The 22,282-nt window shown below is 45.0% G+C and overlaps 2 protein-coding genes across 3 annotated transcripts; both read left to right on the plus strand.

The window, feature by feature from the left end:
* Positions 1-4,078: 4,078 nt before the first annotated feature.
* On the plus strand, positions 4,079-6,362 carry LOC121914549 (myeloid-associated differentiation marker-like). The gene has a single exon (XM_042438046.1). The coding sequence runs from the start codon at positions 4,198-4,200 to the stop codon at positions 5,068-5,070; it is 873 nt and encodes a 290-aa protein (XP_042293980.1). The 5' UTR covers positions 4,079-4,197; the 3' UTR covers positions 5,071-6,362.
* Positions 6,363-6,528: 166 nt separating this feature from the next.
* Positions 6,529-19,347, plus strand: CCDC63 (coiled-coil domain containing 63). Of its 2 annotated transcripts, none has more exons than XM_042480695.1 (12): positions 6,529-6,996; positions 10,192-10,289; positions 10,932-11,098; positions 11,517-11,706; positions 12,616-12,735; positions 13,425-13,606; positions 14,243-14,424; positions 15,289-15,506; positions 16,196-16,270; positions 16,717-16,909; positions 18,179-18,376; positions 18,916-19,347. In XM_042480695.1, exons 2-12 carry the CDS (start codon positions 10,266-10,268, stop codon positions 19,050-19,052), a joined length of 1,686 nt encoding a protein of 561 aa, XP_042336629.1. In that variant the 5' UTR covers positions 6,529-6,996; positions 10,192-10,265; the 3' UTR covers positions 19,053-19,347. The 2 variants fall into 2 exon arrangements, with proteins under 2 accessions (XP_042336629.1, XP_042336628.1); XM_042480694.1 differs by lacking the exon at positions 6,529-6,996 and adding an exon at positions 7,672-7,879.
* Positions 19,348-22,282: the final 2,935 nt, after the last annotated feature.

Genomic DNA, 22,282 nt, shown 5'->3' on the forward strand with positions numbered 1-22,282 from the left:
GCCTTTCCAGATGCTTCATCATCATCAGATTACATTCTGGTTTGTGTGCCCAACAAAGGGCAAAGAAAGCGTTTTCTTTCAGAGTCTCGCTCGTGGTGCTTTTGGATTCAACTCTATCAAGAAGGCAGCCCCCAGTGTGCTGTGTGTTTTTCCCACCTGAATTCACAGACCCTCCCAAGTTCAGCTGGAAGGAAAGTTATGGAGCAGAACAGTGAGCAATTATTATCATGAGCATGGCACACGTCCACCACTTGCCATCAAGTCCGCTTCAACTTTTGGTGAACCTCTGAGTAAAAGACCTCTGGGACCCCTTGCTGGGGTCTTGCAAACTCGGGGTAAACGTGAGTGGTGTTCCCAAGCAGGAACATAGCCAAGGGGGGGGGTTCTTGGGGTTCGGACCCCCCCTTCCATTAGAAAAATGAATGGTGTGTGCTGCTGCGCCGCCACGCCCAAGCCCCATTATAATGGTGGCACTTAGTCTGGACCCCCCCTTCCTAAAATCCTGGCTACGTCCCTGCCCCAAGGAGAACAAGAAACATTCCTGGCCCATTCCCACATTGGCCTATTGAGATGATGCAAGTGTCAAAATAAGTTGAGCACAGGCCCAGTCCATACTCCAGAGTAAAATGAGTCCCCTTTTACTCTGGATTAGACTGGAAACTCTGAAGAATCCCCAGCGCATGCAGACTATACAGGGACAGGGGGAGGAATATTGGTGGGTAAGCGAATTGCTTCACTCCGGGAATTTCCAACACGCCAAGAGCTTTCACATGGTTCCTCTGGTGTCATGCCTTTTGCAGTCATGCAATTCGATCACCCATTAGCACAACCATTTCCACCATCAGCACAACACACTGATGCACATTGGCTGCACAAGCGCCCATTCACACAACAATGTGTGCAGGCAGTGCTGCTGATATTGGTCTGTTGTGGTTGACAATTGTGCGGACTGCTCATCCGCCCCATAGATCCGGACGCCCCAATGGTAAACTGGATGTTCCCATCTGTGCAAACACGGCTATGGCTTCTTTGATTGTGTCAATCCACTCAAAGTGGTCTTCTTGTCTTCCTAATGGGCTCCACTTTACTGAACATTTTTGTCTTCTCTAATAATACATGTGCATACTCTCCAGTATTTCACAGATGAAAACCGAGATGTGTGTGGCCAAGCAAATTTAGAGTATTTCTTGGCCCTCTTTTCTCCCTTCTGCCTTGATGAGTAAAACTGAGTGCACATTACTTCTGCACCTTTTGAGCTCCATTTGCAGCAACTGAAGGAAGCTGAGGACAAAGGGGATACGTGTGAAAAGAAGATAGAAACAGGGACATTTTTAAAGATGCTCAAAAAGGAGGATAGCAGAAGATTGATAAAATCTCTTCCCATCGGATCAGGACAGTTGAAGGCTATGCATGTGATCTCATATGTCCAAAGTATGACAACCTCATTTTGGTTATTTTAGCTTTTTGTGAAAATTCAGGCTTGATTTGCTCTCAGGCCCATTGATCGGTGTTTTTCACTTCACCATTTCTGTCTCTGATAAATCTCTTTCTCGAGCTGGGTTTTGATGTAGAGTTGGATGTGTTTCCCAAACCTGCGAAAATTCACTCAAGTGCCCTTTAGCCTTGCAGGGCTGTTGCCCGTATGCACAGAACAAAACAAACAGCCAGTGCACACACAAAGCTCCTGTACCACACCCAAAGGGAAAGATGTGCTCACTTTGCTGGCAGCCTTTCCTCACACCTATACAAGAGAAGACCATCTGGGGCACAAGTCCTCTTTCAGCTCTTAGACAGCAGGATTTAAAAAAATCTATACCCCTACTTCCCAAATACTAACAGTGCATCTAGGACCAGGGACTGCATACCCCATCTGCCAAATTTCACACTGTAGGCCCAGTGAGTCCTCATACACTTTACATATGCTGCTGTTCCACAAGTATATGATCCACCTGCAACCAGAGGTGGGGAACCTTCCCTTTTGGACTACAACTTCCAGAATCTCCCAGAAAGCATGACAATACTTGTTAGGGTCTCTGAGAAGTGTAGCATGAATAAGTAACATTTGCAAGCTTTGCCCACATCCTGCTCCTCTGTTCCTTCAAACTGCCTTATTTCTACTGTAGATGCAGTCATATAGACTGGAATATCAGCATGCAAAGGGATCGTCTAGCGCCTTTGAGACGGTGAGTGAAAGAAGTTGTAGCATGAGCTTTTATGTGAAGTCGAAGGCTTTCAAGGCCAGCATCCATAGCTTTTTGTGGTTTTGGGGGGTTATGTGGCCATGTTCTGGAACAATTTATTCCTGGAGTTTCACCTGCATCTGTGGCTGGCATCTTCAGAGAGAAGATGTCAGCCACAGATACTGTACAGGCAAAACATCAGGATTAAATTCTTCCAGAGCAAAGCCGTGTAGCCCAAAAAACCCACAAAAAGCTTTTGTAAACTTGGTTGACTTCCTCAGATGTATGGAGTGAAAGGTTGTCCAGGAAGGACCTTTATAATAAGACTCTATGAATAGCCATAGAAATGCAGCCTCATGAGGATGCTCTTGGCCAGTTTATCATATCTCCTTTCTGGTTTCCCAGTCTGCACAGACCACACTCCAAAACTCCCTCCACCACCCAACCTCCCTGACTTTAGGCAACATCTTTCCTCCTGCCTTTGTCCCTTAAGAACCATAGTTAAAACTGAACCTGCCACCCCATCACCATACTCAGAAGTTTTGCATTTCTATGGCTAGTCATACAGTCTGATTTTAAAGGTCCTCTGGGTTCACTCGATGCATTTGATAACTGCACCACGTCTACAAAAGCTTATGCTAGAACTTCTTTTGCCGAGTAAGTTTCAAAGGTGCTACGAGACCCCTTTGCATGCAGTGGGATAAATGTGACTTGCAACACCACAAATCACTTTTTGGGTTGTTGTGGAGGTCAGAATCTACCCCAAATCTACTTTGTAAGCTGCACAGCCCCACCTTCCCAAACAAGGCTATCTCCATCTTGCCAGAAAGCCAAGCATACAAGCACAATGGGGCAAAGCAAAAGAAGCAAATATGCAAAATAAATATGCAAAAAATCAAACAAACCCATAGGTGTTTATTATTATAGGTTTTAACTTCAAAGTCAGAATTGGTGCATCACTACCAACTCCCCAATTCCTGCCACCATCATGGTTTTTGTAATAGTGGCAGCGTGGATCCCGTGTTTCACAAAAGCAGCCAGGGGCCACATATGACCTGGAAGTTGTGAGTTGCCCACAGTTATGCCAGAGTGACTGGATGGCCAACCTCACACATGTATCTGCCTAGTTAACTCACTTCCACCCTGGATACTAATGAATAAAGATGTTGACTTTGCCATCTGTGCTGTTTCTTTGTTACGTACTAGGGAGAGAAAGATAAGGATAGGGCATGTTTTCCTACCAGGTACATGAGTGAGAGGGGAACCAGGCTTCCGCTCCACCTCCACCCACCCCACCTCCATCACCTGAGAGATCATTCCTAATGTCACCTGCTTTGTTACTTTCTTCCCTGTAGCTACGGCGGTACCCGCCCAACTAGCCATGACATGATGACCAGGGGCACGGTTACTTTTTAATCCTCTTCTTCGTTAATCATCTACCCGCTTCTCACCTCCAGAACAGGTTTGCTGCTCTGAGCCAAGAGACATATTTAAAAAAGCAACAACCAAGGGCTTCAACATGGAAACACACCCACGCATTCCAATACACACTCACACACACTACTCATTCACTGCTGGCTACTCAGTGCACTTCCGTCTTGTCCTGGCAGTGTACCTTCCTGCATAAGCATCCTCCAGAGGTTGCATTCCTTCCTCGAGAGGAGAGGTGCCAAGGAGGGTTGGGCGCATGACAACCAGACAGCCCGCATATGGTTTCTTGGTTTCTCATCTGGGTTTTGCAACAACCCTTTCGTGGCTTCCCTTGGCCAACATGGGCCTGGTGTAGTTTCCTCCTCGAACTCCAGGGTTCCTCCCCCAGCAAGGCTAATCTCTTCCACTCCAACTGGGCGTTTCTCTTCCTCAGGGCAGGTCACACATCCAGAGTGCAAACAGCTTCACAGCCTCATTCCGGTCCCTCACTCCACACCGTGCTAATCTCCTCCTCGCCTCGCCATACTTTGCCACCCCACCATCAGCGTATCTGTGCCTGCGGTGGCTCTTTGGTGCTGGGGGCACGATGCCAACCCTGGAACCCAACGTCCGCTCCCTGATCTCTCCGCTGGGGATTGTCCGCTTACTGGAGATCATCCTCTCCTGCATAACCTTCAGCCTCGTGGCAGCCTCCCACACCTACTATGGCTCATACGGGGCCTGGTCCATGTTCACATGGTGCTTCTGCTTCAGCATCTCCATCCTGGTGGTGGTTGTGGAGCTTGTCGGTTTAACCGAGTCTGTGCCTCTCTCCTGGCCAGACTTTACATCTGCCTTCTCCATGTTGGCTGCTCTCATGATCTTCACCTCCTCCATCATCTACCCGTCAATCTATATTCCCGTCTGTTCCAGCTGCAGCTACCAGGCTGCAGCTACGGCCATGTCCTGCTTCTGTTTCATCGCCTACGCTGTCGAAGTGGGATTGACGCGAGCCAAAGAAGGAGAGGTCAGCAGCTTCCTTGCAACTGTTCCTGGCCTCCTGAAGGTGTTTGAGGCCTACGTGGCTTGTCTCATCTTTTCCTTGGTGACCGACAGCGCATACTATAGATTCTTCCCTGGCCTGCAGTGGTGCCTGGCTGTCTATTGTATCTGCTTCATCGTCACATTGCTCATCATCATCCTCACAGTCGGACGTTGCCTCGCCTCCCTGCCCTTCCCCTTGGAGAAGGTCCTTGTGGGCTTCAACATCTTGGCTGTCCTCATGTACCTGACGGCTGCTGTCATATGGCCCCTATATAGCTTTAGAAACTTTCCAAGGCCTTCTTCGTGTGAGTCCTCAAAATGCGCCGCGTGGAACAACCGCCTAGGACTGACCTTCCTGACTTACTTCAACCTCATTGCCTACATTGTGGATCTTGTGTACTCCTCCAAAATGGTGTTTGTGACCACGCCGGCTTAGTGGGTTCACTCAGACCGAACTCAACCTCCCTAGAATAAAGTTTATGACTAGATACCAAGACCATCAGCAGCATGCCTCTGGCGGGGTGCTGGTTTTCGAGCTATTATCAATGCTTTTAATCATTGTTATTGGTTGCCTTTGGGAAACATTTCATCCACTGTTCTTTAGTTTTAGAATTGTACTTTGTGGCTGGATCCTTTCTTCCTAAAAGCATAGCACCCCTTCCTTCCTTCAGGTTTCCATGAATTATTTGCAACTCATGAAAATGCTACTGTAAGTTGATATTTGTAGTTTGCATTCCCTCCAGTTGTCCCTGTTTGACAGAGTTTAATCCTCTGATTAATCCTCTGCTGTCCCACTTTTTCAGCTGCTTTTAAAATGTCCCCGTTTCTCTCTCCTCCTTCCTTTCCTCCCTTTCTTTGTTAATTCATTTCCTGCAAGCTCAGTTTGAAGTGCAAAAGCGGTTCTCCCTGAACTCAGAAAGGAGAAAAGAGAGGAGGAGTGGAGTCTTCCCTTTCCTAGTAGGCTCAGGCAAAAGCAAACTGCTGCAGCCTCTCCTAGCTTGTGTTTTCTTTTTCATTAATAACTTCTGCCATTTTCATCCCATTCTGGTTTTGTTTGGCTTTCATTTTCCTCTGTGAAATATTAGAGGATGTGACTTGGGCCCAGGAAAGAGGAAGATCCCAGAAACACCCCAGCTGCCCAGTGTTTCTATGTGGCCTAAAAAAAGAAATGTGCAGCTCTTTGGAGAAAAGGACATGAGAGAGGTATTGTTGGAAAGGGAAAGAGGATGTCAGGATGGAGAATGGAGAAACAAGAGCTGAACTTGGGACTTCGGCAGGGAGAACTTATATTCCTAACCTTTGTTCTCAGGTGGGGATGCAGATAACCACTTTCCAGTCCCTTTGCCTGATATGCTTGCACTTGCTATGGAATTAATCAGAGCATTGAAAACAACTTTTTCTTTCGAACCACATTTCCCGTAACCTCCAGTCAATGTAAACACTGAAAGTCTGAGCAAAGAAAGAAAAAAAGAAGCTCTGGGTAGAATTCTTTATGTGGTTTTGCAGGGTTATACAGTGACACCCCACAGCTGCCCAAAAGTCCCTGAAATTCTTTGCACTTGGTGGCAGTTTGGGCATTGGTACTGTTCTGCTCAGGAATAAGAAAGACAGTACACTTGTCCCTCTATATTCGCTAGGGTTAGGGGCACAAGACCCCCGTGAATATGGAAAAACTGCAAATAACAAAAACACCATGTTTTTACCTGAGAGGACACCTCTCTGGGAATCTCTAGGTCCTCCAGTGCAACTCTGTGGTCAACGTCCGACAGACACTGACCATAGAGTTGTGCTGGAGGAGCTACAAATGCCTAGTAGAGTGTTCTCTCTAGGAATCTCTATGTCTTTTGGTGCAACTTTTGGTTAAAGTTGACCATAGAGTTGCACTGGAGGACCTAGATATTCCTAGAGAGAACATATTCATATAATCTGTGAATAATCAAATCCGCAAATATCAGAGCCACAAATATGGAGGGATGAGTGTACTTGTTGAGACTGACATTTTTAAAATAAACACACAGGGAGTGTAGATCGGTGAGCAAGTGTGGGGCAGAGTGTGACCTATAGTTCAGGAAAGATGTGGTTTTGGCAGCACAACCAGAGCGGCTCTACCGCTTCCATTCCCTCTCATTTGTCCTTTTTCTTTGGCCCTGATCCTCCCAGCCACCCAAAAGCAAACAGAAACAGTTGCCTGTCCATGGGTCAATGTAATGTAATGTATCTATTTAAACTCTTATTTAAAAGAAGGAACCATCCCGTGGTGGAAAGCAAGAGTATAATCTGTCCTGGAAGCACCAACCCCCATTACTTTCTCATTCATCCAGCCTTGAGAATAAACACAAAGAGTTAGGTCTGCTGAGATTTTGTAAGTCCTTTGTCATTCTTTTCCTTTGCTTCATCCTTTAGATGTGTTGTCATATACTGTACCCCTAAGTTCTGCCCTCGATTTATCCATGGGTCATAGCAAAATCCATAATTTTGGCCTCAAAACTTGCCCTCGACTTGTACATGCGGCCGACTTACAGGCAAGTATATGCACTAGTTCTCACTCAACTCATTGAGGGGGAAGGAGAAGAAGGGACAGAATCGTGTGCTTCCCAGTAGACTCAGTCAAAAGCAGACAGCTGAAGCCTGGGTTGTCTTCTTCATTGATAAGTTTTGTCATCTTGATCCCAGTCTCATGTTGCTTGGCCACATGTGCCCCCAGTTTGCCTATGTGAAATGTTGGAGGGTATGGCGATAATATAAATCATCTATGTGGATCTAGCAAGCCGAACCTCCATACAGTGAGCATGTTGATCTTGAGATAGACAACTGGATTACAATGAAATAAGAGAGATCTGTCTAGGAGCAGTTGCGTGTTCTTCATAGTAAACTGATTGTTTAAAAACCTGTACAGGTTCAGATAAGCAACTTAAACATATTCAGAAATGTGTTATTGTTTTGCAATTTTACTGTACACCGCTATGATCATTTCGGAATAGCGGTCTATAAATAAAAAATATTATTATTATTATTATTATTATTATTATTATGTTATGGCTTGCTAAGTGTAATGTATACATCATTGTTTTTATCTTGACGGATATGAGTTTCATAAGCATACATGGGGCCTAAGAATAATATCCAGGGTTCACACAACTCCTTTGAATAAGGATTTACAGCTTTCCGCGCCTTCCTTCCTGTTCTTTGCCTCTGGAAGCAAAATGTCTGCGGACAGTTCTGAACGTTCACAGCAACCTTGGAAGGTAAACCTGTTCAAAGTGTTTATTTGCGTTTGTGATGTTGTTTCCATAGTATACGTTTTGAAGCGGCCAAGTGGAGGGTGCATACACACTGCAAAACTGTGGCACTTTGATACCGCCTTAACTCTCCTGGCTCTGTCCTTTGATTCTCTGCAAGAGAGCTCTAGCACTGTATTGGAGTTCAATGCGGTGGATTAGAGAAATCCAAGTTCCTCCCCCAAAATACAAAGAGCCCTAGCAGTTAAAGTGCTATCAGACTGCTAGGGTGGTGCAGTGTAGACACATCTTGAAATGAAAGCAGTCTCATCTGCGCTGTAGAAATAATGTGGTTTGACACCACTTTAATGGCCATGGTTCAGTGCTATGGAATGCAATGGAAACTGTCATGGCTGTTAAAAGCGGTATCAAATTGCATTATGTATATTGGACCAAAACCAGTGCTGTCAGGCACTTAATCCTAAACCTTTGCTTGATCCGAAGCCATAGCTCAATGCTATGGGATTCTGGGATTTGTAGTTTAGGGCATTATTTAGCCTTCTCTGTCATAGAGCTCTGGTGCCGCAACAAACTACCGATCTTAGGATTGCATAGGATGGAGCCATGGCAGTTAAAGTGGTGTCAAACTGCATCCATTCTATAGTGTGGCAGTAGCCTCCCAAATGAGGACTGCAAAGATGGTCCTATCAAGGAACAATAAACCAGTTTCAGTGGGCGTTTATTGAAATGTTCTTGGTAGTTTTAGTTGTGAAATGAATGCTCTGTAAATAATGACAATAACACAGTAAAATGTACTGTGGTTTATACAATAAAATATTAAAATGGGGGGAAAAAAATCTTGTGACAGCGAATGACTTGAAGGCACACAACACACACAAATGCACACATACATATATGCAAAGTCAAGCATTTCCAGATTAGGGTGACGTGAGCAGATGTCACAACCGCACCAGAGGACAAGGCACTACAATGCGTAGGACAGTCAAGACAAATGTAGGACACGACCCGATGAAAATGAAAAACACTCATGGAAATGTAAAGTCATGCTTCTGGGTCATGCTCAAGATGGAGGACATTTTGGAATTCCTCTTGGGCAGAAGGTTGAAGTGGAGGACACGTCCTAGAAAAGGAGGACATCTGAGTCACTCTGGATAGGTCATTTGGGAATTCCTTCTGGACAGAAGGTTGAAATGTAGGCTAGGTCCTGGAAAAGGAGGACAGCTGGTCACCCTGAATGGAGGACATTTGGGAATTCCTCCTGGACAGAAGGTTGAAATGTAGGTTGTCTTGGAAAAGGAGGACACCTGGGTCACTTGAATGGAGGACATTTGGGAATTCCTTGGACAGAAGGTTGAAATGTAGAACAGGTCCTGGAAAAAGAGGATGCCTTGGTCACTTGGATGGAGAACACTTGGGAATTCCTCCTGGACAGAAAGTGCAAGTGGAAGCCAGGTCCTGGAAAAAAGAGGGGAATCCCCCCCAATACACACACACACACACACACAAATATTTCTGCTGCCCAGCATTTTGGAGAAGGGAGACTCAAGCTGTCATGTCGGACCTCGTCCACCAGGCGGCGCCCTTCCCCTTCCCTGCGCTGCCTTCCTCCTGGAACCTCCGAACTGCTGCTGCTGCCTTTGTAGAAACGGACTTTCCATTGTCTGCATTCGAATGCTCTGAGGTTCTCCTTCTAATAGAGGAGCCTTAACAAAGGCAGCAGCTGCGCCTAGGATTAACCTTGGAGCCTGGCTCTTGCAACCAGGCTTAGCTTCCAGGCTCCTCCAGAGGCCTTTGTTGGATTGCAGGTCCCAGCAGCCTTGGCCAGGAGAGGCAGTGGTAGGGAAGGATGGGAGCTGCAGTCCAATAACAAGGCAGGGGTGTGTGGGGCTCTGCAAATGTTGTTGAGCTGGATTGTTGGCTTGTAGGGAGAACTTGCAGCACACCTTTGAGGCTCGCTGCGAGAAAGAAGTTGGCAGCATGAGCTTCAGCATGCATCTGAGGAAGTAGACTTTAATCATGGAAAGCTCCGGTGGCCAACTTCTTCCTTTCAGTGAGTCTCAAAGGTGTGCTACAAGACCTCTACATGCAAATAGTAGTCTGTAAAATCCATATGCAGAGAGATCTTGTAGCACCTTTGAGGGAAAGAAAGGAGTTGGCAGCTTTGGGAGAGTTTCCTGGGATGAATGTATCCTATAGCAAACATATAGATAGGCGGGAAGAAAGTGATGATGATGATGGTGATGATGGAGGTCTTCTTTAGGACCGGATGGAGATGATCTGCTGACATAGACCCCTTTCCCATTTGCTCTTCTTTTCAGGATGCTGGCTTCGCTTTGAGGAGGATTAGCCCATTTCCGTGACAGAATTGTCTTTAGTTGTAACCAAAGGAAAGATGAATCCGGCATCAAAAGCCTGGGTAATTCCTGTGATTGCAAAATGCTCCCTTGAATGTCCTTAAAACGAGAAGCATCTGCTGGCGCACGATATTGTCCCTTGCTTTTCAATGGCAACCCACTTGGTTTCCAGATTGTTTCACGGTGCGGGACCCAGAAAAACCAGTGACCAAAAGAAGTAACTTCACCTGTGTCAGGTTGCCCTGTTTTGGGTTTAAAATTTCTGGGGAGGTCACACCGGTTGCATGAGATACAGTCCCTTTTCTGTTGTGGGATTTGGTCGTTTCGTGACCTCGGTGGCAGTTCAAGAGGTGTCAAACTGCATCATTTCTGCAGTGCCGATTCATGTGTTGAATTTGCAAAATCAGAATGCAAATTACTAATAGGCCTAATTATAACAATTTGCACAAGATGCAAATATAAAAGACTGGGTTACCCTAGTTGTAACCCAGCTCAGTAAAAGGGCACCATGCTGAGGAAGGCTGGCACAGAGAATAAGGTGCCCATGTTCCTGATGCTAGATTCTCCACTTCAAACTCTCTTCTATTTTATTGAAGTAAAAAAAAGGCTAGATAGCGGAACCCACCCAATGCTTCATTGTTAAAATGGAAACGCACCCACATCCCCTTCTGTCTTTCTCTTCTTTCTGTAATGCTAACCTCCAGCGCCAAAGAGGAGCCCACAACCAGGGTGAGCTTTCGGACTACACCGAGAAGGAGCGGGAGATTATGGCGGACATCGAATTGAGGAAGCTGCAGCAACAGTTCCGGATCATGATGGAGAACCGGAAGTCTTTTGGGTTTAAGACCGAACAACTGCTGCACCAGCAAGAGTGAGTGGGGCAGAGTTTTAAGGCTTTCCAAAGGAGGTTAGACCTGCTAGTCTGTTGCAACGAAGAAAGAAAAATGAAAGGGTCGTGTGGCATCGTCACAATGAGCATTTAGCATTTACATTTCTAGACCACTAAACAACTTGGTGCTCTCTAAGCAGTTTGCAATCTGTAAACCAATTGCCCCCAGAAAGATGGTTACCAAGGAGTCCTAGTGGCACAGTGGTTAAATGCCACTCCTGCAACTGTTCCCAACCACAAGGTTGTGGGTTCGATCCCAGGCAGCGCTCCAAGGTTCACTTAGCCTTGCATCCTTTTGTTGGTTGGTAAAATGAGTACCCAGCTTGGTACTCTGGTGGTGGACACTGATGTACCTACCACTCATGTATCCTTTCTTTCCCTCTATGCTTTGACCCCAAAGAAAACAGATCCATGTCCTGAAGCAAGAGAACGAGGAGATCAATTTAATCCAGAGTCTGATCCTGTCCCCCCAAAACTTATTCATGGATGAGCAAAACTGCCTGACCCTCAAATTCCTTCTTCACGCCAAGGATAAATGCAACGATTGCATCAGGGCCACAAAGGCTTTGCTGGCGGAACTGGACAGCAAGGTATTGCTATGAGAAGTTTGGTTTTGGTTTTGCCAGAGGGGAATTGGCATTGTGTGGAAGCATACAGTATATTGGTGCTGCCCTCCCTAGTTTCCAAATGTCTGGCTGTTACTTTTGGTTTCTCAGTCCACAAAACCTTATACACACATACACACATACAAAATGAAAACTTCTGTCATTCAGATGCTGGTGAGTTTGTTTACGGATCACTTCCAAGCCAGATCAGAAATGATCATGATATCCTCATTATATCCATTTATGAAAATACAAGTATTCCAATATCCAAAAAAGAAAGTCCCAAACACTTCTGGTCCCAAGCATTTCCAATAAGGGAGTCTCAACTTGTATTAGAAAGGATCTGCTACTAGTTTTGCTAAGTATAAACAGAGGCCTTTTTCCTAAGATCATATTGGCTTCCATACTACAGGAAGCCTTTTAAAATGAAATAATGGGTTAAAAATTGGAGATGTTTGCCTGGTTATCTTTTATCTTTTAAACAAGACAGTTGGAGGCTTAGGTCAAGAGAGATGTTTTTGCACAAAGGCAAAGATCTTAGCTGCTTTGCTTATATGCAACTTAAGGACAGATTTAATGGAGACAAGAGAAATGCAGCCATAGAGGTCAGAGACAATGTGTTTTATTTAGGCTTGTGTAAAGATGATGACCATGTCATGTAAAAAGCATACAAATGACTTCTGAAACGAGAGATGGAAGATGAGTTTGTAAAAGAATACATGATAAGGTGGGCCCAATATTTGGGGCATGATGTCCATATGGATATATGGGGGGGAAATAGGGTCCAAGAATATAAAGTCCCCAAATACACACTGTTGCTACACCCCTGACGCTCTTTGACTATGGATAGAAGACTCTTACTGCCTTTCTTCTTTTTTAATATTTTTATTTTAGGTACTACAACTGGAAGGGAAGATTAAGAAGCAAAAAATCCTTGTGATCCGAATGAGGCAGGAGTATGAAGGAAAGCGGCTCCAGAAACGGATTTACCTGTTGGATAACCGCCTCCACCAGGTGCGCTGCTTTGCGTCGCGGCATCTGCTTCTCCAAAGCCTCTAACCTTTCTTCTTGCCTGTTTGGATATGGGGATAGAGGATTTAAATTATGTTACTGGTTATTTTATGAATTCTGTGTATTATGTAATATGTTTTATGTATACAAGCCACCTCTATCAATAGGGAGAGGCAGGGTACAAATACAGTATTATTATTATTATTATTATTATTATTATTATTATTATTATTATTGGATTTAAAACCAAGCCATGGAGCATGCTGAATTGGTTCCTTTTCTACTAACTATAGTAGTTCAGAGTGTAGAAAAGTTACTGCACGGTCCGTGAAATTCTGGCATTTGTAGTCCAGGCCCCTTCCTAGAATTGGAAGTCCTAAAGATGGCAGAACATGCGCTGGTAACCCCAAGGCAATGTGCTGTACATTGGGCTAGCTTTGGGCCACACTTGGAAACTCCCATTACAGTCGGCCCTTCACGTTGGTGGCTTTGACTTTTGCAGATTTGATTATTGACATATTTGATTAATATGTTTTCCCAAGGAATCTCTAAGTCCTCAGCATTACTCTATGGCCAACATCTGCGGAAAGGTCATGCTGGAGGACCTCGAGAATCCTAGAGTGAACCCTTCTCTAGTCATGCGGCCTCATTCCTACTACCTTTCAAACTTTCCTCCCTTTCTCTCACCCCAGTTAACAGTCCATTTTGACATACTCTTGACCATCAACGCCAAGCTCCGCGAAGATATAGACAACCTGCAGATCCAGAAGTCTGTCTTTGATGGCATTTACTGGAGGCTGTACAGGCAGCTGGACCAGCAACGGAAAACCATAGACTTCTCCATCGAGCGGTCAATGCTGGCTTATGAGCAAAGGTAAGAAACAGAGGGGCACCAAAGCTGTGGTTCAGGGTACACAGTCCTTGTTTCTCTTATTGTGTGCCTTCATGTTCTTCCCTTACTTATGGCAACCTTAAGGCGAACCTATCACAAGGCCTTCTTGGTTCAGAGGAGGTTTCCCATTGTCTTCCTCTGAAGCCGAGAGAGTGTGACTTGCCCAAGGGAATATAGCACTTTGATACCAGCTTGCCATGGCTTTATCCCATGGAATCCTGGGGTTTGTAATTTAGTGATGGACTTCACATTTTCTGCCTGAGTTCTCTCATGCTGTTGTTTGGTAGGAGGTGCGCTCGTTGTTGTGTACCTTCAAGCTATTTCCGACTTATGGTGACCCTAAGGCAACCCTATTACATAGTTTTCAGGGGCTGAGAGTGTGTGATTCATCCAGGGTCACAAAGTGAGTTTCCACGGTTGAGGAAGGAATCAAATTCTAACACTTAAACTACACCACCATGTTGGAGAATTCCCCAAACTGCTGCTTCCAGGACTAAGTAGGACAGAGTTATGCTTAGCTCAGATAGACTCCTAGATTTCTTAATCCGACCCTGTTTTTGTGCATTCACATACATCCCACCATTCTCCAAGTCCTTGGTTTTCTGTCCCCCATTTCAGGACGGAAGCCCTTGCAAGAATCTCTGCCATGAAGGAACGGCGCGCCAAAGACCTTGCGTCATTCAACATCGAGTTTCGAGACCTGGAACGGATCTATAACCATGAGACCAAGCTGAGGGCCTTTATGTTCATGAAAATGGTGGACCGCTCTGAATTTGAGGAGCAAGCCAAAAAGGAAGAAGGTACCATGATATGAAGAGAAAGAATGCGCATTTGCTATTTTCGCATTTTGAGATAAGGGGTGCATCTACTGTAGAGGTAATACAGTCTGGCACCACTTTGGATGCATCCGCATTGCAGGAATAATCCAGCTTGACACCACTTTAACTATTGGGGCTCCATCCCATGGAATTCTGGGTACTGTAGCTTGTCACAGCACTCTGAAGGCTAAATATCTCACAAAACCACAGTTCCCAGAATTCCACAGCATTGAGCAATGGTAGTTAAATAGTGTCAGACTGCATTATTTTTGTAGTGTGGACACAGCCTCAAACTGCCATGGTTCCACCCTACAGAATTGTGGGTAACTTTTGGATTTGGGATTTTTTGAGGAATTTGGAATACCTATATTTACATATACATATATAATGTGATATCTTGGAGATGGGACCCAAGTCCAAACACAAAAATCATTTATGTTTAATATACACCTTATACACCATTCTGCATTTATATACACCTTATACGTGTTCCAATAACCAACATTTTTCCCCCATGGGTGACTGAGATTGTGACATCTTTGCTTTCTACGGGTTCAAGGTGCACCAAGTTTGTTTCATGCACAAAATGATAATTTTGTACATGAACCAAAGTCTGCGTACATTGATCCCATAGAAAGCAAAGATGTCATTATCTCAGCCCCCCATGGAAAAAATAATTGGTTTTGAGAACATTTTGGATTTTGTAATTCCGGATAAGAGAGACTTAAACTGCAGTAACAGTAGCAGGAGCTTCATTGCAGAACTAATTATTTTGCACAACGAATATCTAGTTTGGTTAGTATCCTCAAACTGAAGTGGTCCCTCTGCGTATTCCTTTGTTTTTAGCTCTCAAGGCAAGGAAGAGGGCCAAGACCAAAGGGGAAACATTGCAGAATTACGAGAAGGCATACCAGCGCTTGTTGGATCTGACAGAAGATGGTGACATTGACCAGCTGGTAGACGACTTCATTGACAAGGAGGAGAAGAATTTTGCTCTCTTCAGCTACATCACCGAGCTCATCAATGAGAATGATCGGCTGCAGAAAATTATCGAAGACACTCAGGTCAGTCTCTTTTGTTGTGTTGTTCTTCTTTTTCTCGATCGTGTTGACTTGGTCTTATGGTGACCCTATGAATGAGAGACCTCCAAGAGCTCCGGTCATCAGCTGTCCCTGCTCAGGTCTTGCAATGGTCAACCATAGCTTCTTTGATAGAATCAATCCATCTATAATGTGGTCTTCTTTTTCTACTGCCTTCCACTTTGCCAAGCATCATCTTTTCCATTGAGTTGCTGGATATGACATGTCCAAAGTATAACAAAGGGCAAGATTGCACCACATCGTTGTAGCATTATTAGTCCACTTTAATTGCTATGGCTGCCTCCAGTGGAATCCTGGGATTTGTAGGCACCAGAGAAGGTGAAAGACCTTATACAACTACAAATCCCAGAATTGCATAGGATGGAGCTACAGCACTTAATGTAGCGTCCAACTGCATTATTTCTGCAGTGCAGATGAACCCTCTGAAGTCCTAGTTCCAGTCTGGAAGCAACACAAAGTACAGCTATAGTGGCCAGCTTCTATAGCTGTCCTGTTATTTCTGCAGCCCAGGGTGGCACTGCCTTTTCATTTCACAGCCCTCTTAGACACACATTTCTGTGCACTCTTTTCTCAAAGTCCCAAGCAAAGCTGAGGCTGGTGAACAAGCTGCGTGTTGTGGTTGCTTTTAAGTTGACGCACCTCTGTGTTTGCAGAATGAAACCAACCGACTGATAGCCAAGCAGAAGAAGGATGAAGATGAAGCCCACAACAAGCTGAAGGAACTGGAAGTAGGTTGGAGGGGCATGTAGGGATGAATGGGAAGTGGTTTTGGTTCACCGTCTAGTTGCCCTGTCCTGACCATAAACAGGAATCCATACGATACAACTAACACTCAAGGGTGACTTGGTCAGACAAGGGATCAAAGTTGTAGGACTTTGGTTAGCTCAAGACCAGTGGTTCCCAATTGCTGGTCCTCCAGATGTTTTGGCCTTCAGCTCCCATACGTCCTGGCTTCGGGCCAAGTTGGCTGGGGCATCTGGGATCTGGAATCACCCCATCTTAGGGTGTCACTTGGTGTAAACCACATCCTTTGCACCCCCTTAATGACACCCCTGGCTGAGGGATTCTGGCAGTTATTATCCAGAACAGTAATGTATCCAAGATCAGGATCTCCCTGTCTTCTGTCCTATTCCATGATACCCTATCCAAGGAGCCCATCTGCTTTGTCTGATAGGAACAGCTGCAGAAGACAACCGAAGGTGCCAACTGGGCCGAGCTAAAGCTGAAGGAGAGCCGGAAGATCCTGGACCAGTTGAAATCCTTGGTGGACCTCCTCTTCAGGGAGCTGGACTGCGATGCTACCAAGATCAAGGAACACCTGGGCGAGAGTGGGGACATCACGGACCAAAATCTGTTGGCTCATTTAAGTGCGTGAGCAGTCTGAGCAGCTTCCATGGGTGTTTTGGGCATCCTGCCTTGTGTGGGCACAAGGAGGGTTCTGAGAGTTACCCAAGAGCTCTCTATAGGCAAAGATGGGAGCCTCTTTCTGCCTGAGAGCCAAGTTCAGTTTCAGAGAAGCTTAGGACAAGAGTGACAATAATTTACAGATTGCAACTGTGGGCACAGTAAAGACAGGTACCATGTTTTGGATGTGTCGATTCTCCACTATAAGCAGCTTCCGCCACTGTGGCAATAGTCACTTGGCATTGACTGGCGTCCCTACACACCTTCCCTCAATATGGGTTTTTTTGTATCCATGTTTTTTGTGGGTTTTTCAAACTATGCGCCCATGTTCTAGAAGAGTTTATTCCTGATGTTTCACCAGCATCTGTGGGTGGCATCTTCGGAGAAATTATGGTTTTGCTGGAGGTCCAAATTCACTTTCAGAGATGTTGTATTTCAGTTACATTTTCTGGCAAGGTCCATTGACAAAAAGTTCAAACCAAAAACTCTGAACTATTTTAGCTGGAAATGTTTTACTACAACCTCCATGCTGTGGGTACGCTGGCTGGGGATGCTTGGAGTTGTGGTCTAAAACAACATTTCTAAGCTCTGTTCCCCCTCCTGCTGAATCCTGTACCTCTTGTGCTGCTAAATCATTCTAGACTGCCGAACTTTCAGTGTGTTGGAGGGGAAATGGTCTTCAATTTAGTTAGTCCCAACTAGTGTAGATCCATTGAATCAACAGGAAAATGGTAAGTCAACACATATATAACTTCCATTGGCCCAACTGAGACTGCCAGCTGGATTTAGGCATAAAAGATTTCCTTATTGTACAAGGCTGAGAATTGTGTAGTCCATCAGCTGTCTTTGGACTGCATCTCCCAATGTTGGTCACCATTGCCTATTCTGGCAAGGATTACTGGAAGCAGTAGTCCAACAACATCTGGTGAACCACGTGATTCCTTCTTGTCGTTTCTGCTGAGGCTACTACTGTATGCCTTAAAACTAATTTCAACTTATGGTGACCCAATCCAAGGGTTTTCTTGGAGAGATTTGTTCAGAGAAGTTTGCCCTTGCCTTCCTCTGAAGCGGAGAGAGTGGGACTTGCCCAAAGGCCACCCAATGATTTCCCATGGATAAACAAGGATTTGAACCCTGGTCTCCCTGAGTCCTAGTCCAACACGTAAAGCACTAGACCATGCTGGCTCACAGAACCCCTGCCCCTGCTCTTACACATCCTTGCAACTCTACAGGTATTATTGAGAAGAAGAGCAACAACCTTCTGCTGATCGAGTCTTTCTTGCACTACAAGGATGTGGAGGGGGAGCTGGACTCGGTCCCCATGCTGAACCCATTTTTGGGAGGCTCTGCTGCACTGAAAAAGGTGGAGCCCATCAAAATAGCACCACCGACCCTCAGCGTGGATCCCTTTGCAGATTATACAGAGCCTTGTGAGTAGTTATTTATTTATTAGTCATGTCAAGGGGGATGGCTTCCTTCCACCTGACTTTATCCTCCTAAGAACCTTGCGAGGTAGGTCAGGATGAGGGAAGGGTAACAGGCCCAAAAGGTCATGTTTTGCAGCAGTGGTGGGGCCTACCCTTGGTTTGAACTTCCCTTTGAGTTCCTGGATCTTGTGGAAGAGGTCTCTCATTCTTCATTTTTTGTTTTTGTCTTCTGTTTCTCTGCATTGATCATTATATTTCTGTTTGTCTTACTGAAGTTAAAAAAAGGAACAGACACTGTTCAGCAGTGCATAAACTACCTTGGAAAGTGGTTGATTCTTTTTCTTTGGAAATTTTAAACAGAGGTTGGATGGCCACCTGTCAGGGATGTTTTCGTTATGGATTTTTGTACTGAATGAGGGTTCAACTAAATGGTCTTTGGGGTGCTATCCAACTCTTATGATTCTGTAATGAAAGCTGACATTAAATAAGGAGAATATTGTTGTTTTTCTAACCATGCACGGCTGATTTCTCTTCTTTCCTAGCTGTGGAAGCTCCATTGGACTACCAAAAACTCCGGGCCTTGGTGCTAGAGAACCAGGAGAAGCTCAAAACTAGAGTTGATTCTGGAGAAAGGACTGACAGCCCCGGCCGGGAGAAGAAGAAACCCTCCTCGACATAGATGGAAGCTGATACAAAAAGATGCTGGAAGCAATGATGACAGGTGGCCTCCGTGCCAGTGGAATGGTGAACCCACTCTGGGTTTTAGTATGAACTTTAATTCAAAGTGCCGAATCTAATCCCCCAAACAGATTAGCTCCTTTAAATTTTGGGTTAAAAACCATGGCAGATTGACCATGCCACTGACATGGATTTCTCCAGTTACTGTTAGGTGCTGGAACAATCTTTTCTAACCTATTTTATTTATAAATATATATATATTGTACAAAATATAGAAATGGCTCCCACTGCATAGTATAAGGAATGTATTAATTTTTTAAAAATAAACAATGTTTTCAATTTTTACAGCCTGTTCCCCCTCCCTTCCTCTTCCTCCTTCTTTAACCCTTTTCAGTATTTGGCTACAGTCTTGTTTAGCCCAGTGTTGAGGGAGCAGTTCCACATTTGTTGTTGTTGTATGCCTTCAAGTCATTTCTTACTTACGGCAACCCTATCACAGGATTTTCTTGCTACTGTTTGTTCAGGGAGGGTTTGCCATTGCCTTCCCCTGAGGCTGAGAGCGTGCAACTTGCGCAAGGTCACCTAGTAAGTTTCATAGCCAAGCAGGAATTGAACCTCCAACAATCAGCTGTGCCACATGCAAAACTTTATTTCCCACCTGGAGCTTTACCATAGAGCTATGAGTAACCTCACACTCCTGTTATCCCATGCCTGATGGAGAACAAAAGTATCTGGCTATGCCCCTATCACCAGACATAAAGCTATTGCATTATGCACTTATGTCTGCCAGGTTCCTCCAGAGGTCTTAGCAGCTGGTGCAATCATTTTATGTCTGGCTATGTAAACATAGCCAGACACTTTTGCAATTCTTCCCCCACCAAGCATAGGATGGTTGAGGTGGCTGAAGCAAATGTACTGTAGGTCAGAGGAAGGCTTTGGCCACTGTGGAGGAAGGAAGAGAACAGTGACCAAGAATAGACTTGCACTGGCATATGGTTAACATAAACCCATCCATGCCACTAACAGGATGCAATCTCCTCCAAGCCATATCCTTGCACCAACAGAGAATAGGGGTCATCTGTTTACCTCTTTTGGATGGAATGGGGACACGATTTTTCATTGGACTTTTAAGTGCACCTTTTGACACAAATTCCTCTCTTGAGAAAGATGCCGCAGGATTGCTGAGAGAGCAAACCAGCCAGCGGAGAGAGAATTTTCCCTCTTAGCAAGGCACGAATGTGGAAATCCAGCCTGACCTTGAAGTGACGGAAACGTATTGATTTTCTTTTTACACTGCCTGCTTCTTACATAGTCAGTACTTTTCCTCAGCTTGGCAAGTCCCATTAGTCAAGGGTGGGCAAAGTCCCAATGTCTCCAATGATAGATGCAACCATACTGTGCGAAGCACCTCGCCCTCATATCCTACACCCCTTAGTTTTATAATGCTGAGCGTTTAGCACAAGCAGGAGAGAGGATGGATGGAGAGCTAGGAGTCCCATACTGAAAACTAGATATTAATTCCTGTGCCTTTAAAATTTGTGTAGAAGAGGGAATTTCAGCAGGCGTTGCTTGTCATGCAACCAGGTGACAAGCAACATCTGCTGAAATCCCCTCTTCTGTACAACCTTTAAAGGTAATGGAGCCTTCTCCAGTTTTCACTCTGGCAATTGTTACCCCAAATGTTGGGGAGAATTGGGTTCCCACCAACAATTATGGTGCCTCCTTGGTATTTGGGGAAATATTTAGCTCAATAGGCCTGTGAGAAGTTGGGTAACTTTAGGGATCTTGTATACCTGTGTATACCAGTACTGAGAGCCAGCATGTTGTAATGGTTTGAGCGTTGGACTGGGACTAAACCAGGGTCTGAATCCTGGCTCAGCCATGTAAACGCACTGTATGACTTTGGGCAAGTCACAAACTCTCAGCTTTAGATGACAAAGAAACTTGCCAGGAAAATCTGATGATAGGGTTGCCACAAGTCGGCATGATTTGAAGGCGCACAACATAACAACTACTGCAAGACTCCAGTTTTAAATGGAATAGTTTTATTTAGAAACACGCAAAGGTGCAAGCAAACACACAAACCAGTGCAACCTTAAGAACCACACAAGGCTAACAGAAGAGAAAGACTGCTACGTAGAGAGATCTTGTAGTACCTTTGAGACTAACTGAAAGAAAGAAGTTGGCAGCATGAGGTTTCGTAGACTTAAGTCTACTTCCTCAAATGCATTTGGAGAAAGATGTGAAAGATTGGATAGTGAGAAATTGGGATTATTTGGGGGGGGGATTTCCATGGGAAATAAACCAGGGCTTAGACTGCATCTGGGAGCTACACAGAAAGCAGAGATCCAATCTGTGTGACAACCTCAGTCTATAGCCAAGTGTACATCCGATAATCCCATATTTCAGCAAGAGCAGGTAAAGGGTATGTTAACACAACCCTATGGAGACCGGTAGACTGGTGGACAACACCCAGTTTAAGCTCACAAATCTTGGGCTCACAAGTCTTGCCAGAGTTACATGGATCACAAGAACAAACCCCTGGAAGAACAGATCTGTGAACTGTCGTTGAATGGAGAAGCCTCAGATGTAGCTAAACAGCTGCCCCATCATTTTGATTCTGAGGGTAAAAGATCCCATACGTTGTAGTGGTTAGACTATCAGTGTAATACTGGGAGACCTATTAGGATGGGATGATTACCATAACTTTACCTACCTTACAGCGTGACTGTGCTTGAACATTTAAAAAAAGAGCAAGCAGAGAGTATGTCAGCAGTTACAGTTTTAAAAAAGCCCTTTCCCAAAACTCAGGTGGTAACGGTGCATTCAAGCTCCATGCCGGCCCCATGGAACACCTCCAGGGCTAAAGTCCTTTATTTGCTTGGCAGCCCAGCATTTAAACTGACCCAAAGATCATGGGCTTTGAGGTTTGGTGCACAGACCGGAGACAAGGCTGAGCGGGGAACAAACCTCCGGCTCTGCATTTGATTGCATACCTGTTTCGACACAAGTGGAAAGAGATCATTATCGCACCTGGATGGTGAGCCTCAATGTTCTTGTACCAATGTGCAGAAGCATTTCCATGGTTACAGGTTGTCTCCCACAAGGCTCTCCTTTTTCACGAACCCCGTGATCTCTGACAGCGGAGGGAAGCCGGCCAGCTCCCCAGCTTACACTTAACGCATCGATCACTCCTGTCCAGGGCGATTTCTCATTCTTCTCTTTCTGGAC

The sequence above is a fragment of the Sceloporus undulatus genome, chromosome 8 (genome assembly GCF_019175285.1).
Source record: "Sceloporus undulatus isolate JIND9_A2432 ecotype Alabama chromosome 8, SceUnd_v1.1, whole genome shotgun sequence".
NCBI lineage: Eukaryota > Metazoa > Chordata > Lepidosauria > Squamata > Phrynosomatidae > Sceloporus > Sceloporus undulatus.